The sequence below is a fragment of the Chamaea fasciata genome, unplaced genomic scaffold, assembly GCF_029207755.1.
Source record: "Chamaea fasciata isolate MVZ Bird 193981 ecotype frontalis unplaced genomic scaffold, bChaFas1.0.hap1 SCAF_3, whole genome shotgun sequence".
NCBI classification, from domain to species: Eukaryota; Metazoa; Chordata; class Aves; order Passeriformes; family Sylviidae; genus Chamaea; species Chamaea fasciata.
The window spans coordinates 35,413,458-35,432,177 of record NW_027094088.1 but is presented as its reverse complement, the minus strand read 5'-3'; the positions used below and the strand labels follow the sequence as shown (position 1 = coordinate 35,432,177).

General features: G+C 35.8%; 1 protein-coding gene across 6 annotated transcripts in view; it reads right to left on the bottom strand.

Annotated features, from left to right (window-relative positions):
• The window catches only part of CRIM1 (cysteine rich transmembrane BMP regulator 1), a 175,004-nt gene that overhangs the window by 8,087 nt on the left and 148,197 nt on the right, over positions 1 to 18,720 (bottom strand). For all 6 annotated transcript variants that reach the window (XM_066178566.1, XM_066178567.1, XM_066178571.1 and 3 more), the window contains 5 exons: positions 15,071 to 15,227; positions 12,385 to 12,506; positions 8,170 to 8,379; positions 3,623 to 3,838; positions 1,682 to 1,903 (listed from right to left, as the gene is read on the bottom strand). In XM_066178566.1, coding sequence (XP_066034663.1) covers positions 1,682 to 1,903; positions 3,623 to 3,838; positions 8,170 to 8,379; positions 12,385 to 12,506; positions 15,071 to 15,227 — 927 coding nt within the window. The remainder of the gene's footprint in view (positions 1 to 1,681; positions 1,904 to 3,622; positions 3,839 to 8,169; positions 8,380 to 12,384; positions 12,507 to 15,070; positions 15,228 to 18,720) is intronic.

Below are 18,720 nucleotides of genomic sequence, written 5' to 3'. Positions count from 1 at the left end.
ATCTGGCTTCTGTATTTTGCTTTGCTGAGCAGTTGCTACTAAAAAAAGTCATTAAGCTTTCATAGCTCACACAATTAAGTATTTGCAATATTATACAACTATATAGGATTCAAAGTAAATTATTTAAAGCTATATCTACATGCTCAGATATATATATATCTGCAAACCTGACATGCAAGATGTAGGAAACAAGGTTGTAAAGGTTTCATTTTTGTCGCTCATTGCACAAGTTCCCCATGTGCATCCCCTCCTCATCCACAGCATTCTCCAGTGCAGTACTGAGGTTCATGTTATGACTCTACTGGTTTGATTGCCCAACTTTTCAATCACTCTATATTTTTTTAATGTTAAAATGTTTTCTGGCTTAAAATCATTTTATGGTTCAAACTCACTGGAAGGAAAGCCTGCAGCAAGACAGCTGTCAAAAAACCTTTAAATTCTCCCCATTTTGGATGCAAACCATGAGAAGAAATAGTAATATGATTAACATTGTACTTTCGCCTCAAAATGTCCTCATCAGAGGTTTTTATGAGAAAACCACATAGGTTTTCAAAGGCACTGAAGCTTGGATACTTTGTAACTTTTCCAGGCATTCTTCCATGCAATTCCTTGTACATCATATAAAACTGTATCACCTGTTATTAAAGCTATTCTATCTGCAATGATATAAAGATTTCAAGAATTGTATTACTGTCTGAACATACTTCACAATTTTTCTGACATCCTTCTGATGAAGGATTGTTTTGTTTATAGATGGGCAAGTTGACTCACATGTTCAATTAAATATTTAAACTCCATCAGTTCTCTTACACTCCTTCTTACTGTTCCTTTCTACTGTATCTCTCCCTATTACTTTTGCACATGAAGGTAAGTAAGCTTTGAATGCTTTCCAACAATGCTACAAGGACTTAAATTCAGTAAGTACATTATACGATTTTTCTCTATCAGCAGCTTCCATCCTACAGCCTTTTTACTTACTCTGAACTCACAAAATAAGTCATCTGTACAAAAATACTCCTATTCAACACCCAGCAGAAAAGTGATCAGTAACCTCCAATTATGCTACTATAAAATGGTCTGGCAATTTTCGCTGTCTACAGCAACAACCATTTACTTCAGTTTCAAATTCAACACCCGTGCACCGCCCTAATTCTTTATGCATTTTCAGTATTTAATATTTTTTCCTATTTTTATCTCGAAGATATTATCATTAATGAAATTCCATTTTCCCCTGTATTTTAATTTAGATGCCTTATTGACAGTTCTCTATTCTGTGGAATTTCAGAATGCTTCACCTCATCTTCTGCAGTCCTAACCAATGTTTTCTTCACGTTATCACATAAATCTTGACATAACATATGTATTGCCTGGCAGATCTTCCTCTAAACAATGTAATTTTTTTGTAATGTCTTCATCCAATAAGGTGTCTTACCAAGATTCCAGGAGGATGGCCTCTGGAGTTTGTAGGCAAATTAGATGTATATCTCTATGTGCTTCTACCTAAAAACCACAAACCATGATCCTCAAAGCCCCCTTTGCAGACTTCACTCTCCAGTTTGACTGGTGGCATAGTCTGCATCTCACCAAACAGGGAAAGCATTTCAGTTTGGAAAAAAAAATCTTCTGTCTTATTCCCAGGAAGGAGGGAACAGCAAGTTAACAAGTATTTTTATTCGCTCACCAATACAGTAAGGACAACACTGTCCCTTTCTCAAAACAGGTCTCTCACAGGATACAGGTGGGCAAGACTCGGAGTAGCATCTAATCACACCATCCATGCAAATGCAGCTAGTGCAGACATTGGGCTTCCAGGACTCAGCTGTCAGGAAAATATCTCCGTCATCGTTTTTGCAGTAACTGGGCATGCTCTCATTGCTTGATGGAGAGGGCTGAAGAGTCTCATCTGTAAATATAAACATTAGATTATAGATTAGGTTGTTTAACTTACCGTGGGTAACTTCTCTCATAGCTCCTTAACAGAGGGCTCACTCTTGAAGAAGACAATGGAATTGTTACACATTGGCTCACTACTTCAGAACAACTGGAAGGACAGAGCCTCATGCCTCTTCAGTCCTTATATGGGATAAAGACCTCATGATATGCTCTAGCATAATGCTTATTTAGACCTTTGATGCATTTACTCAATAAAGGAAAAAAAAAAAAGAAAAGAAAGCAATAAAAAACAAAAAACCAAAAAAACCCCCAAAACTTAGAACAAGGAAAGCAAAGTGAAAATCACCATCAGAAACAGCCCCTCAGAAAGTGACTCTGAATGCTCTAAATTGCATGGTATTCATCTCAAAAAAGAGATCTAAAACCTGAATCCCATCTTCTACCATGTTAGCCCAAGTCTTTGAATGATGCAAAGTGAAAAGCTATTATGCTGCTGTCACCTTCACTAGTGGCCTTAGATGAGCTAATTATAAGCTGTTGAGAAACAAATGGAACTTGATCGTGCTTCAGCCTGATGCCAATGGTTTGCTTTAATTCTCAGGCCTGACCATGGGGGAGGCATATTCCTGCAATGAAGCTGTAGCACAACAGACATTACAGGTCAAAAAACAGGATTAAGGAAAAGAGAAGAAAAGAAAGGATTCATAAGAGCACTGAGATGAGGTTCTCAATCTAACTGCATTAAGGTATGAGACTAAGCTTATTATATAGCCAGTAAGGAAAGATCAGCTCCCCTGAAACAGTATTTTGAAGTAAGCAAATGTTCATTATTAATAATGAAAAAAATGTAATTCAGGAGAACTGGCTACCTTATTTACTGAAAATATTTTATCAGGAAAAAAGCCCCACATCTAAACCCAAACAAATACCCTGTAGCAAAACCTAATGTCAAAACCTAACTTCTATTTTTCCTAAAGTAAAATTTTTAATTTTGGTTTTAATAAAGGTGTATTTTCTTAGTGAGTTTACATGCAATTCACAGGTTTGTACTAAATTTCCACTGCAATAAACTCCCCCATTTGCTATGTAAAGTAGGAATTTATGTTCATTTATAATCGAATATCTTTCCTTGGGGGAAAGCAAATCCTGTTATCTTCCTGATACTGTGAGGCAGTCTAGGAGGAGTCTGGCACACCTGCCAGGCTGGAATGCTTTGATATTACTCAGCTGCCTTCAAATCACTCTCAGAATGACACCATGTGAAGGTAAAAGCAAACAGAAGTATTTTTGAGATCAAATCATAAACAGACAAGATGGTAATAAAAAGGTTCATAGAAACCAGGGTGTGTAGAAAGAAAAAGAAACAAGCCTGTATCTACCTAACACTTTGACTGCTTTCAAAGTTTCTCTAATCCTGCATGTCTCCATAAATGAATAAATGTTTCAAAAACCTTCCAAGGATTCTGGTTCTTACACAATCCTACACTATTAGATTGCCTTCATGATTTTCTGAGTTCAGGGCCACAACTCCCCTTTACGCATAAGACCTCACTTGCACAGTCAAGCTTTGCATCTGAATTAGAGGACTGCAGGCTGTCACTCCAAACTGCTGAAGAACAAAGGCACCACAGCAACCACCTGAGCACACACTGAAGTGTTCTCATATTGAAACATCAGACATCCTCAGATCATGGAAGGGCTCTGATGAAAGCTGGATGTCAGCACATACCTGGGCACTGCGGGCAGCAGGAGTCCTGTGTTCGGGTGGGGTTCTGACAAAGAAGAGGTGGACAGACTTCAGTCTCACACAGGACACGGCCACTGTGGCATGTGCACTGTGTGCAAGAATCAATGTTCCATGTCTCTCCTTCTACAAAGTATTCCCCACCAGGAGCATGACAGATTGATGGACTGGTGAGATCTGGCTTTTGCACTATTATTTCATCTGGGAAAAACAAATTGGAAGACAGGCAAAATCAACTGTGAATCTTATAGTTAACAACTATACATAAGATGAAGAATTTCTGTTATTATTGAAAATACATATATAAATTATTCTTAATGAAGCTCTTTTGACTTTATGGCACCTGCATCCCATGAAAAAGGAGAAATACATAAACAAGAAACAAATTGAGAATAAGTCTGAATAAAGACTAGTTAATATAAATCTGAGATAACTTCAAGCATTTTTGACATTTCCGAAAAAAACAAACTAACTTGTGATTTAGGAATTCCAAGAGACAATTGACATTTTCTGAAAAATTTTAATGATCAGCCAGTTTCTTAACTGCTAAATATTAACTTCAGATACAGTTCCTGAAAGTATGGATAAGTAAGATTCTCCTCTGGGATTTAGGAAGTCCAGGTAAAGGTTAAGTTTCCCAACAGATATATGTCTATATTATCTGTATCATTAGATGCTACATTAAAAAAACAACCAAACAACTCCCCCTCAAAACCCCAACCCAACAGAAAAGAAAAAGCAAAACACAGAATCCCCCCCTCCCAGCCCCCTAAAAATGTATAAGCACTTAACATCGGTGGAAGTGCTTCATCGTTGTTCCATTAAAAAAAACAAACAAAACAAAACCTGCCATATTTGAAAAAAAAAAACAAACAAAAAAACCCCCCCAAAACAACTGGATCCAAGGAAATGCCACAGTGTGTAGCCACATCCTTCTAATAACCTCGTCAAATTAACCTTACTTTCCAAACAATTAATTACACGACCTCTGCAGTCCTGGCTAAAAGATTCACCCTGGCAGTCTAGAGAACAAGTTCGACCTTTTTCATGTTGAGGAAGAAACTGAAACTTTCCCTTGTTCAGCATGAGTCTCATCCAGCCTCTGGGGCATTAAAAAAAAAAAAGAGGGAACTCTTCACCTCTTGGTGCTTTAAAAGAAAAAAAAAAAAGAGAAATCTATCTGGTACTTTGAGTGCCAAAGCACTTACCATCAATAAAAGGTTATGCCACCATTCTCAGCTTGCTTAAAATCCTTTGAAGCCTATCCCACACTAGGGGCAATAATAGTTGCCTGCTTACCATGCTGGTTGTTTTGGACCTGGAGTGAGTCCACCAGCTTTTTCCATGCATTATGCATAGATACCAAGACGCCTCATACAACAATTTTTTTTCAGCTGCAGAAGCCGTGAGTTTGAAAGCTACAGGCTATAAAGTAGCTTTACTTCAGGTTTTTAAGTGATGTCCTTCAGCTTGCATTCAACCCATTTGACATTAGAAAGCTAAGTTAGGTGCCTCTGTTAAGAACTGAACATCCTCAGGTTTGCTATGCTATGAATGAAGGAGAAGAAAAAAGTGACTTCTTGCTAATTGTGCTACATCTCTAAACCAGTTTCTGAAGGTGCCTCTCTCCTGCTTCGCTATAATGATGCCTACAGTGAACATCATCCTAACCCAAATATCTTTGGTTAAGGAGAGAAAAAATTACGTGCACAGCAGATCCTCTAGTCATTTAGGCAGGCCAAGGTTCACAAAGTGCTTGTGGGTTCTCTTCATGTTTCTAGCACTGCTGTTCTTGTCTGGTGAACGGCGTTTGTGCCCTTTGCTCTATGACACTGCCACGTAGAAGAAACGCCATCCAGTTGTTTGTTTTCATTTCTGGAGAACTCAAGGAAGCTGAGTCTGGCTCTACTCTATTCACAAAGTACCTGTGCTTTTCTTTCAGGGAATTATTTTATCTTTCACCAATTTGCTTATGCTATGCTTTTCCAATTGTTTACATTCATGAACCACATACACAATTCAGCAGCATTTACCTGAAATGAGATTGCTAGTCTGCTGCCTTGTCACTGTTAGATTTTTATTTCAGCTGGAACACGTTATGCAGTGGTGTCTTAACTCACCATGGCAAAGGCAATACTAAGATTTTCTGGAAATTTTCTGAGCCATGTCCTTTGCATTTAGTTTTCTGCAAAGTCACAGGCCTGTTTTGCTACATCTCATTACTGTTCCTGATCAAAAAGCCACAACCAGATAGTACTGCTGTATATGCTTCCTACTGCTCCCTTAGCGGCATTGATAATGATGTATCACTGCAACTGAAGTGCCACAAATGTGCAACTACATTACCTCAAGAAACAATTGGTCAAACAAATACTTTCTACATGGCACGGTTCTGTGAAACACTAGCAATTAATGGCTTTTAGATCTTCCAGGAAACCTTAAGATTTTCACAAGCTTTGTGATGATCCACATAAACCTCTTAATATGTACAAACATGATTATAAGGGATGTTTTAACATTCAAGGTATATTTCAGCTCTGCTGAAAACTAACTAAATGTGGAATTGAATGTAACCACACTTTTTTTTTCAGTTTGCAAAATGATCTCTGAGGGCTGCCACTTCCCTGTTGATAGGTTAAGAGTCAAACCCAGTACATCAGGACTGCTAATTACTTCAATATCCTTATGGCATATAGATTTGAGTGACATGCTCACAGTCTCACAGTTCCAAACTGCATTCCAATCTACTTAAAGCCATGATGTATATTTAACATCATCAGAGGGGAATTAATATGTTGCAAAATAAATCAGAATTACATTTCTAACAAATGTAAGACCTCAGTGGGGAAAAAAAGTCTCCACCTTGAGACTAGTTTGGCCATTGTAAATCCTACATTTAAATGCCGTCTTTAAAATGCCGTGTCTGCCCTAGCGTTGTAAGAGTTTATACCAAGTATGACTTTGCTTACACAGAAGCTAGGTGACCAGTGTCTTGAAAACAGGATTAATGTCAGACAGAGAAACCTATGCAGACTCTCTCTCTTGAAGGAATGGATACTGCGGGCTAAGCAACTGCTCTTTTAATAAAGAGACCAACACTGCTGGTGCTCAGAATCAAACACTGATCTCATCCACAAGAAATGTCCAGTGTGAGATAATAGGTTCTACTAACTTCATATTGATCTTTCTTCCACAAACTGAACATAAGCCTTGTGAATGAATTTACCCAAACTCACTCTCCATACACAAAGTAACTAGCTGCTGAAAGACCAAAATTACCATTACTCTTATTTGAATGCTCTGAGGTGTTCTGTACATGTTCAGTAAATCAAGATGCATGAGTATGCTGACAGTAGAATGAAGTCAAGGATGACTCTTGGGCACCTAACAAGAGAATTGCTGGAATTCAAACAACCACCATACATTTTAAATTTTGAATCTTGTTTTTTTATATAAGGCAAGACTGATATATCAACCTGCCTCCATCCATATGAAGTATATCATCCCCTACAATACTACACCAATCATTGTGAAAGGTTGAAAGAGAAACAGACTCCTTGGAATCTTTCATCTTTCTGGGGACTTACTGAATTTTTCCAGTTACCACAAGGTGTGAACTGAATTGATCACCATTTGTCTAAGCAATCTAAAGATATCAGTTATCTTAGGTCACAGGGAGGATGCACTCTTCTCTGTCACTTTCAGAAAGAAAATCTGCTTATTTGGCCCTAGGATTTCTCGTTCTCTAAAAAGAATTTGAAAAAGTTCGTAATTGCTTATACCATGCTTACCCAGTAAGTACTGTCTTACTGCTCTGCTATTTATAGAAGCTTCATGAACCTCATTGTTCTTAATCCTAACAGGAGTTCCAATAAAGTCATAGACAATATCACTCTATTACAAATTAATCTACTTAGCACATAAAATACTGTAGGAATAATTCTGAAAACAGAGGGCATTCATCTTACGTTCTACTCATACTTTTTCATAGATGTTTTTCATATTAACACTTATTAAAATTGTATTGGAATGCAACATGAACTGTACTTGGCCTTCCCACTGAAAGTATTGAAATAATCTACTGCTGGTAGCATAGGAGCCTTCCCTCAGAACACAGAATCATAATGTTCAATTACATAAGACATCTGTCTGTGTACATCTTTGGGGGTTGTAAAACAGACATCAAGAGATACATTTTAATAAAACTCCACTTTAAAATTGAAAATGAAAATGTAATGGCTTATTACAGTACTTGCTATTACACGTAACAGACTAGAAACTTTTATTTACTTTTACTAGTTTAAAGATTCCAATGTGTCAAAGATTAACATGTCAGGACCCACAACTTGCATATGCTTTAAATATGTAAGTTCCCATTTTCCACAGCTGAGAACTTAATGGCATTAGGGCACAGAAGCCTTCATCTCTGCCTGCTGCTGAAGTATGCATGAGATTATTTTCATTCATTAAGAAACAGAAGAGAAGTGAAATGAAATTCCATTAAAAAGCATGTAGAAGAAATCATGTGTTACCTGGACATGATGGACAACACTGTCCTGGATGTATGGTGGGGTTGCCACAATTGGGAACAGGGCAGGTGATCAAGGCACACATTTCCCGTCCATTGTGACAGTAACATTCCCTGCAGCCATCATGCCAGCTTTCCTCGTTCTCATGCCGGTGCCCATCCATGGACAGGCAAGAGCCTGTTTTAACAGGAGGCATAAGAGAAGCTGTCGCCTCTACAAAATATCAAAGGAAAATGAGGTGTCCTGATAAGCATCTGTTGCTTAGGAAGAAACACCAACTTCGTGTCTGGGTTGCATTTATTTTTTAAGCACATATAAGACCAAATAAATAATAGTTCTATCCTTGACGCTTAAAAATAAAGTAAAAACAGACAGGAAACAATTAAAAGGTATACTGAAGGGGACAATAGGATGCAGTAGAATGCATTTTCTTGGAAAATATAATCACTTCCTTCGCTTGAACCTATACCTTTTTTAATCAATCAGAAATGCAGTAGTGTCTAAATGATATTAAAAAAAAAAGAAGAAATGCAATGGAGAGAAATAGCAGAAAGCATATTTAAAATGAAATATTTAAATACCATAGCAGATTAGATGTTTCTATAATGTATCTGATAGCAAGTAGAATATAAAAACATTTAAATGTGCTATGGATGGTTGTATGAATGATAAAAAATTGCAATCAGGTGCTAACAGGGTAATGGTAGATACTGGAAACACCACATAAAGTACGTCCTTTGAGAAATTATTTGTTTAGATTACTATGATAAATGAGATATTTGGAAGAGAATGATGAGAATTTTATCCCTCATTTCTTTCAGCTTTTACTGAGATAAGAATACAGTAGCTTAGACTGTACCATTATTTGTACTCTGTCAGAAGAGTCTAGGGAGGATAGGGTTTCATTTGTATCTTAAGGGGTATTTAAGTGCTGCAGGATTCAGCCTCAATATATTCTTTGTTAATCAGCAGACTGAATTTAGAGCTAAACACTCCCTCATCCACATCACTATTGTGATGAAGGATGCAGGATCAGTTTATGAGTGAACTGACTTTTTTTCAGTGGTATGTCAACCATGTTCTGCTGACATATTTATAAGGTTATTTGTACTCAGTTCTTAATTTCATTTTCTTTTAAAAAAGAATCATGTATGAAAAGTAGTAATGTTTACATATAATTTTAGAAAGTGTTCAGCTTTTTTGCTTGTTGGTATTTTGGTTGGTTGGGGTGTTTCTTGTTTGGTTTTTTTTTTTTTTTTTTTTTGCACACTAGTATGTAGGTCAGCACTTCTTCAGCTGTGGCAGATCTATCAAAGATGATCTCACAAGCAGATGGTACAAAGTTAGTTTGAGGCACATTATCAGAATAGAAAGCCAGTACGCAGAAGTTACATCAGTATACCATTTTGTCAACTAAGCAAAAATGCTGCATAAGGATAAAATACTTCTTAGAACAGATGTCATCCTGTTGCATGAACAGAAATACTATGAAAAAACCAAAATTCAGTTACTATATTTTCATACTTTAGCATCTAAGTATATAAATTATAATTTGAATTATATTAAATATATTAGTATTAAATTCTCTCTCTAGTAAAATGATTATTGGCACTCAGAAGTCCTAGATAGTAAGAGTTCATTTATTTAGCAAGGGAAAAGGGTGTCTGAAGCAATCTGAAGCAATCAGCCTTATTTTCCTGAAATATTTTAAAGTAGTCCATAAATTGGAGAAACATACATAAGCAGATATTCAAAATTAAGTTGACAAACCGAGATTGTAATTAAAAATTGAAAAGTGAAAACAATTAGTACAAAAGGTAATATTTGAAAAAATCTAATGTGTAAGTACAAAATGTGAGTAACTAGCTAACTAGAGGTATGGTTGAAATGATCTGAGATACAGTAGTTCATAAGGAAAGGAAGTGTGTAATATGATACCACTGCAGAAAAGGCAAGTTCAGTATAAGACACAAGTACAGCAGCACTGTAAATTTTAATACTGCACAACTACGTCCACTAGTCTGAAGATTTTACTGTGGCTAAAGTACAGTATAAAATTTTTGAACAGATGAGAAACCACAGTAACCGGGTTTGTTTGACTTAGGAACTTATTTCCCAACGAAAAAAACATTTATAAGTCTCCAGTTGCAATCCCTTAAACATTGCAAGAATTCTAAAGGGAATGGTGCTTACCTGCTCCATATGTCTGCTAAGCTCAGCACAAGAAGTAACCAGTTCAATGTGTATAAAGGCAGACAATAATTTTAGAAAATTAATTTTAAAACATCATGTTTCTAAACACAGGAAAACACTATTTTAGAAAGGTTTGGTTCTTTTCTCTTTCTGTTTTCTTCTGGTTTTTTGTGTCTTTTGGAAGTGGAGATTCTTTATAAATTAAATCTTAGACAAACATCTGTCAAGGATTATCCAGATACACTCTATTTTATGCAAGGGTAAAGATGTGGACTCTCAGTTTTTCAGAGTACTACTCCAGGCTGTACTTCTAGGGTTCTATTAATCCTAGCATAACCTATTTGTGGCAGAAGCAATTTAGAAAGCGGAGCTAATTCACAGGCAGGGGATTTACCCAACTCTTCCTCTTAAGGATTCTGGGTCAAAATTTTAACAACGACTCACATTTTCCCCAGAACATACTTGTGATTGTTCTAATCATTCTTTGACAAAGCTACTAACGAAGTGATGTTGAAGTGATATGCTCATGGCTTGGTATCTTTATGATCATGACGACAAAAAATACTACTTAGAGATGGATCAAGTTAATTTCACTAAATAATTGTGCAGGTTTTAAAATACATACTTGTTAGGGAAAACACTTAGAAGTGTGCATACACATAATTAGTGACCAAAGTTTATAGTCTGGGAGGCAATTACGGTACATCTAAGGGAACACTTTGTGTATGTTTAGTCACAGCAGTATGACAATCAGGAAAAGTGCTCTGACTGTGAACATGGAGACAAACGACAAGCTGAGTGATAAGAATTATCTCAGTGGGACACCATTCAGCAGTTACAGTTTCTTATTTAATTTTTAAAATTTTAATTTCTAGTAAAAGTCATATATTGTAGCTTATGTCAATGAAATCTCTGCTTCTCATATCTGCAAAATATGTTCATAACATTGCAACTTTTATTTTGCTAGAAATCTGAAAGTTTCTTAAACTATCTGCAGTGTTATATAGAAAAAAAGATAACGTTGGATATTTTTGATTCATATGATTGCATGTTTGCCTTCAACTACAGGAGAGTGACTTCAAGAACTAATACATTTTCTTCAAGTGCTATGTTCCCATAGCTTGTCCTTTTACATTTTATAATATTTTTAAAATGCAGAAGAAATAGTGAAAAGTTAAGAATAGGGTCATTACACAAAGCAATGGGAAAGTAATCAAACTTACTTGACTACAGCTAGAAATCAAAACACACAAATAAGAGTCAAAGAAAATAAGCATGAAAGAGCAGTTAGGATCAGAGGAAAACCAAAAAGTTATTAAATACAACACATGGAGATGAGCAATGAAGGAAGTCTGATATCCAGACTAATACAAAACATAACCTGAAAATATCGTAAAGAAGAGACATGCTAAAAGCAGCACAAGTATACCGCAGACAACAAATGAACATCTGATCTCAATATCCACCTTGAACTTGGTGGTTACAGGTTTGGGATGCGGCGTGTGTGGAATTTTTGGCTTAAGAATACCAAGTCCTTTCTCCTGGGCAGCTGTTCTCTCTACACATTGTTCATTAAGATTGCCTGAAAGGCATCCAACAAACAGAAACAGCACTCCAGTTTTAGGTGACAGACTGGACATCTATCAAATCCAAAACTTGTTTGTAAGAAAAGGCAATGGTGAAGAAACCGAGATAACCATCACTACTGAAAAAAATGCCCTCAGCTAGCTTATTTAGTAGTTGCTTATTAAAAGCCTGATCCAATTTTTATTAATGATAACTTTTTGTGACTTTGTAGTGGGAGATTAAAGCAGAGCTGAAGCTTTCAGTTGAAGCCAAGATGAATAGACAATAACAAACACCAGCAAAACAATACATTCCTTTGAGCAATGTTGAACTGGTTCCCCCCCAGTTACCATATTTCAATTTGTAAATTATCTGTGCAGTGTTGCTTTTCTTTCACCCTGGTTTCCACCTGCTTCGAAAACAAGTTGTAGTTAGAGGTTGTAACGCACTGGCACATACCTCTGCACTTGCAGATGACACAGCCGTGACTGTTCTGCTGGAAGCCCAATGGACAGATTTTACCACAAGGCAGGTTGGGGCACTTCTTACACCGACAGATTTCACAGCCATGCTTGTTCTTCCTAGATGACCAAAATATTTTGTAAAAGGTCAGCAAGTCACTTTAAATATCTACATCTTTAAAGCAAGAGCATTCCCCCTAAGGAAGCGACTGATGGGCAAAGAAAATTAATGTTAATTGCCACCCTTAGATTCAGTGGTTTTATGGGCTGTACAAGTCTCCATCCCTGGCACATGCTCCCTCCATTCAGTGGATCCTATGCTGAATGTTTCCTTGCCTTTTTTTCACAACGGCAGATAATACTATTCAAACTTTCAGCATAGATGTACGAAACAAAGAAAAGACATAGAACATGATCTAGGAGGATAGAGGAGAAATAAATCTCTAGAAAGCCTGGCTTCAAGTTGTAGAAAACTACTTAATTTTTAGTTAAAAGGCTGAGAATAACAAATTGCAATACAGTAGAGTAGAGAATGAAAGACTTTCTGACTTCTTATCTCACCAAAAGGAATATTTCTTTCCATTACTGTGTAGAGCTTTCAAACAGTAAGCTTTATCAAGCAATTTTTTTCAGACAATTATGAAGACGTTCTGGTTTCTTTAAAGATACACAACCTCAGTATTTCCAATTATTAACTTTTAACAGCTAAAAACAAATCACAAATATGATGATTATTCCTTAACTATTCACTCTCTAATATACTTTTAATATTTCCTTCTTTTGTGTCCTATTTTTGACTAAATGTTTACATTAAAATAGAGATTTTTCCTCCATTACACCCTATGTTTTTAATGATCACAACACACATGGAAGTCAAATACATGGCATTTAAAAAAAGAATTTGGCCCAGTAGCAGTAAATGGAACAAATATGCTATCCAACCACAAATCTAAATAATTTTCACACCAAGGTAAGACTCAAAGTGAAGTGATCCTAAGGTAGTTCTTGCCACAACTTTAGTCCTTTACACTACAAACAGTTCCATATGAACATACTCTTAAATGTTATTAATTTCATTCAGTAATTATTCATGTATTTTGTAGAGAATGACAAGATTACTCATTTCCAATTTCTAAAAAATTATCTGAAGGCTTTATTCAACATTCGTAATTTAAAAATACCAGTCATTGTGCATAATAAAATTACACTCTGCATGTAAACTCAGCATTTAAATTGAAAACATTTTTCCAAATAGTTTAAAAAGTTTTAAAGTTTATATATTTTTCAGGTGCACAAAAATATATGGGAAAAATCATCCCAAAGACGTGTTCCTGAAAACACTGGCATCAGCTTGAAATCAACTTGTTTTAAAAATATTTTAATCTTACTACTACCATTAAAATGGGCTGTCATTTTTAATATGCTTTTGCTATATAGTTCACATATATTTTCTAATTAAACTGTTTAACACACAACTGAGAAAAAAAAATAAAAAGGAAGAAGAGTGTGGTTCATCTTATCCAAGTAGAAAGATCACATACATTAATTGTAATTATGCTCTGTAGGTCAATATATTAAAGGCATGATACATACAAACTAAAATTACTGCTCTTTACAGGATTCCTTTTCTATAACTTCCCTCTGGTTCTACTTCCTCTCACTTGTGAAACTGACAACAAGTCTCAGCCACTCCTGAAGTCAACATGCCTGAAGCTAGTTTTATTAACTCCTTAATTTAAAATCCCTTGTTTTCTTCTCTCATTTACTATTCAGTGCACTAAGAGGACACACCACAGCCAAGATGGCTATTAAAGAGCATGAAACATTTATGCACAAGAGCCAAAGAGAACTCTAAAATGAACCAGAAATTTAAGGAGTATTACTATCAAATACTAGGAGTTGCGAAGGTAGAAAATGTCATGAAAATCCTAAAAAAACCCCCAAAACATTTGAATGTTATCTGAAGATCTGCTGTCATGAGACAGAAATTTAACTATTATGAAAAGCAGGCAGCAACATGGAATGAACTCATAAAAGAAAATTACTGATAAAATAGTTAGATGACACCAGAACTAATTACTGAGAAATTTCTGTGACAAAAGATCTGCTCAGTTTTCATCACCTGTTTCACAATTGAATAAATACCAAAAATATTTGCTTTTATGGAAAAAGAAGTCCACCACAAATACAGATTTTGAATGCATTTAGAAAAACGTAGATAAGATATAGTACGATTCTTCACAAATTCTGTAATTACCAAAAATGTCTTACTAAAACTAGTCTGCTGTCATATCACGATTAAAAGAAACTTGAAATATTAGATAAAAATTTGAATAAAATTAATGGGCTATAAAATGAAAGGTTATCAAAGCAGGCCAAAAGAATTTCAAAAAGCTACATGTAAGTAGCTTTCTCATCTTGTTTGTCAAATTCTTAAAAAAAAAAAAATTAGCACTGCTTTCCTTTTATAATCTGCTGTTTTTTGAGCTTCTATTTCTAAATCTGTTGATCAAAATCCATTTTGAAGCATACTGCACTCCCACATCTGTAATGCAATTTCTCTTTTCCTACACTTCCCCCTGCTTTGCCTCAAAGCAAACACAAGTACACATGCCTGGATTTTTGCGCATTTTCAGAACACACAGGGGTTGCATTAAGCGTGCTTTCAGGATGAGAATACGTACAAGTATCCAAAGGGACAGTACTTGTCACATACAATGGGTTTGCACTTCTTGGGCCGCGGCCGGCACTGACAGATCTCACAGTTGTGGGCGTCGGTCTGGAAGCCAAAGGAACAATCCAAGGAACAGCCCGAAATGAGGCCGGTGCACAGCTCCTCCCCTGCAAAGGACACACGCAGCTTATCACAATATGAAAACTGTTTATATCAAACACGTCCTCAGCACGCTAAACCTCCTGCTCATTTTGTAACTTCCTTAATACTGCTAGGCCTTATCTTCAGACTGTCCTATTTTTAAAATATTTGACAGAATTCTCCAGTAACAACCCAAACTGTATGAGCAGACACTACAGGATTCTACAGTTCCTGTCAGCAGCTTGGAAAGTACCACTTGGTACCACAAACTAACATGATTTTATAAACAGATGCACAGCCAATGGACTCCAACATCCATGCCTCCATTGGCTTTTAATAATACATCTAAAATAACACATAATTGCCACACATTATATGGGTTTAGGAGGCTTTATTTCTCTATAATCATCTTTATTTCTCTTCTACTTATTTTAAATAAGTACTGAAAGGGTGGGATATATTACAAACTTTAATTCTTTATGCTGATTTTTGCTTGGTTAAGGTCTGCTTTTTAAAAATATAACTGCAATACTCTAAGATGTGACAGAAGCTTAGAGATGCTAGGCTAAAAGGTCTGTCTCTTGAAGTCCAGTACCAAGTTTCATCTGCCTCTTGTGACATAAGGAAGATGTTGAACTGTTGGCATCTTAATTTATCTAGTACAGAGATAAATAATTATCACTATGTCCCCTCTCATTGCAATTTACTATTCTGAGATTGATCAGTTTCTTTTTGCTTTTCTTGAAAGAAGAAATGCCAGAAAGACCACTCTTAACATTTTGTGGAATACAATGTTCTTTTACTGGCTGCAGAGGTGAGAGGAAACAGAAAATTATGCAGTTTTTTACACTAAAGATGCAAAACACAAGGGAAAGAAATGACCATTATTACAATAGCCAAAGCGAGATCAAAACAGAAAAAAAGGGAAATAAATTAAGATTCTTCAATAGAAAGATATGACGGGTGATATCCAAAGGCCTAACTTTGGGAGTGATATTTAAAGGATGGCTGATCTCTGGCTGGAACATCCACACCACTGCAAAGCATTGGCTGAACAGAGGTCAGCTGAAGATTATTCTTCCAGATGTGTTCCTCATTTGGGACCTGAAGACCACTTTCCTTTAGGGGGATGAACATCTAGGCACACAGTTTTTCCAAAGAGGAGATCAGTTATTAACATTGACATATTGTCTAAAAGGGTAATTTACTGAAGGAAAACTACAGAAGGAATCTTGCTTTACTTAAATGCTTCCTCTTCTGTTTTTGTAATGTTGCATTTAAGACTCCAAAATACAGACTTATCAAGAAGTGGCTAAACCAAGTGTTTCCTTATCTATTGTACCAAGTTAATGCTCATTTGGTAAAGAAGGTATGTTCCTTACTGTGTCAGAAGGAGACCAAAATGTCAGAGAAAATCAGCAAATTCACTGCCTACTTCTGAAGTGGAATTTGGACATGGAAGTGCCATACAACGTAAGAGTGTCCTTATCCCAAACAACAGTGTTCAGTTTGAATAGTATGAATATAATCAGGGTCATGGCTCTCATCTCTCCATTTTTACGCAAATTTGGTGTCTGAGGTAAAAAGGGTGCACGTTTGGGGTTGTTTTTGCCATTTGGAATAGAGAAAAAGAAATGCCAGATCCTTTCATAACCTCTAGAGATTGTGTCTGGAAGCAGAGAATCAATACCACAAGATTTACGCATTTACTCTTGGTTAGATCTACCCTTTGCACAGCATTGGTAACCCTTGTCTTAGATTCTTGCTTTAGAGAGAAACACACATAAAAAGATCTTCATGAAGTTTTACACATTTTTGGAAGATTAAATCAGGGCGATCTACAAAGAATACTAATCTTTTTAATATGTAGCCACTAATGCTGATTTTAAAACATTATAATGCAGAGGAAACTGATATTTTTCTCTGGTAAAGAATGAGTTATGTGTAATACAAAGACTCCTCTTGAAGGAAGTTAAAATAATGAGAATTTGTTTTTCAATTATGAGCTCTTATACTAGAATGTTTGTACAGAATTATTCCCTAGCAACACACAGTGATAGTAAAATTAACTAAACTTTCCATTAGGCGAGACTTTATAAGGTAGTCATAATTTTTAAAGGTAGGCTTGAACTTTATAAGGAATGTACAGAGAAGTACATTAGGATATCTCCTAGGATATCTCCAAAAACAATTAAGTACAGTTATGACCTTTGATATAATGTAAGTTATGATATCTCCTGCAGATGCTCAGAACTGATCAGTGAATAAACCTGAAATTGCACAGGTTGAACTGAGCAGAGCCATCCCTTTCCTGAAGCATACTTTGTCAGAGATATGAAATGTTTACATGGCTGTCTATAAACACGAGGATCATGAAGACAGGTAAAGAGAAAAGAAGGTATATATGCAAAGGCACCGGAGAAATAAATCGGTATTTTTAAAAAGTAAAAGGAAGAGCTGGAATTAACAATTTTTAAAAAATCTAAAAAAACAGAAAAAATAAGAACTTTTTTTTTTTTAGCTGGCATATTTCTTTATCTTTTTTGTCTCCAGATTATCTGTAAAGGAGAGCTATCAAAATACAACATCCAGGTTTGACTACAAAATTATAGAAGATGGCAAAATAATGATGCCTCAGAATCCCACAGCCAAATACTTTGTTTTCAGTCTTCTATTCTGCTCTGATTTGGCTAGTGAAACTGCTTTTCAGAGATGCAAAACAAGTTTGTTACACGTAAAGTTACTATACTTTATTAAAAGGCCCAGGATGTCTAAGGGCAGTGCTACACAAGCAGGAAGACATCCCAAATGTCTCATCCCAAGTAGCTTATGATGTTAAATATACATAAAACTCAAATAGTCAGCTGACATACTAACCAGGAGATCCAGTCTTGACGCAATATCCTCCTTGCTTAATCCTTTACATAGTGAGTTATCCTCAAAAGAATTTTCCCTTTGTAAGTGGCCAAGAAAGAAAAGTTCTTCAGAGCTCTGAAATGGGTGACTAATAATCACCATTACTTTTCAGGAACAGACAGTAAAGAGCATAGGAAAAATCATTAACAGTCTGGCTATGGCAAACATAAAGGGAAAGTTTGCTGAAGTCAGTGCAGACAAGTATTAATGTATGGACTTTCTAGTGTTATGTCAATGTTATGTATGAAGTGATCAGAATAATCTCTACAGACCTCTGCTCACAGTCTTTCTAATAAGATGCTGAAAATTAAATTCTGATAAGATGCTTTTTACTGAAATTAAATTATTGCACTTAAATTCCTCAAAGTATGACAGTACAAACTGTGGAAATAGATTTTAAATAGTTTTTGAAAAAAATTCTCTATGAAGAAATGTAGTGTCATGAAACTAAGAATGTGAATTCTGGTCTGCTTTCTGAATTTACATCTAATCATTGAAATGTCACCTATTAAAACATTTTTAAAAACATGACAACAGCAGGCATTCTCTAAATGAAGTACCATCTGGTACACACCGTTTATGTCTGCTGGACAGGCCTGATGA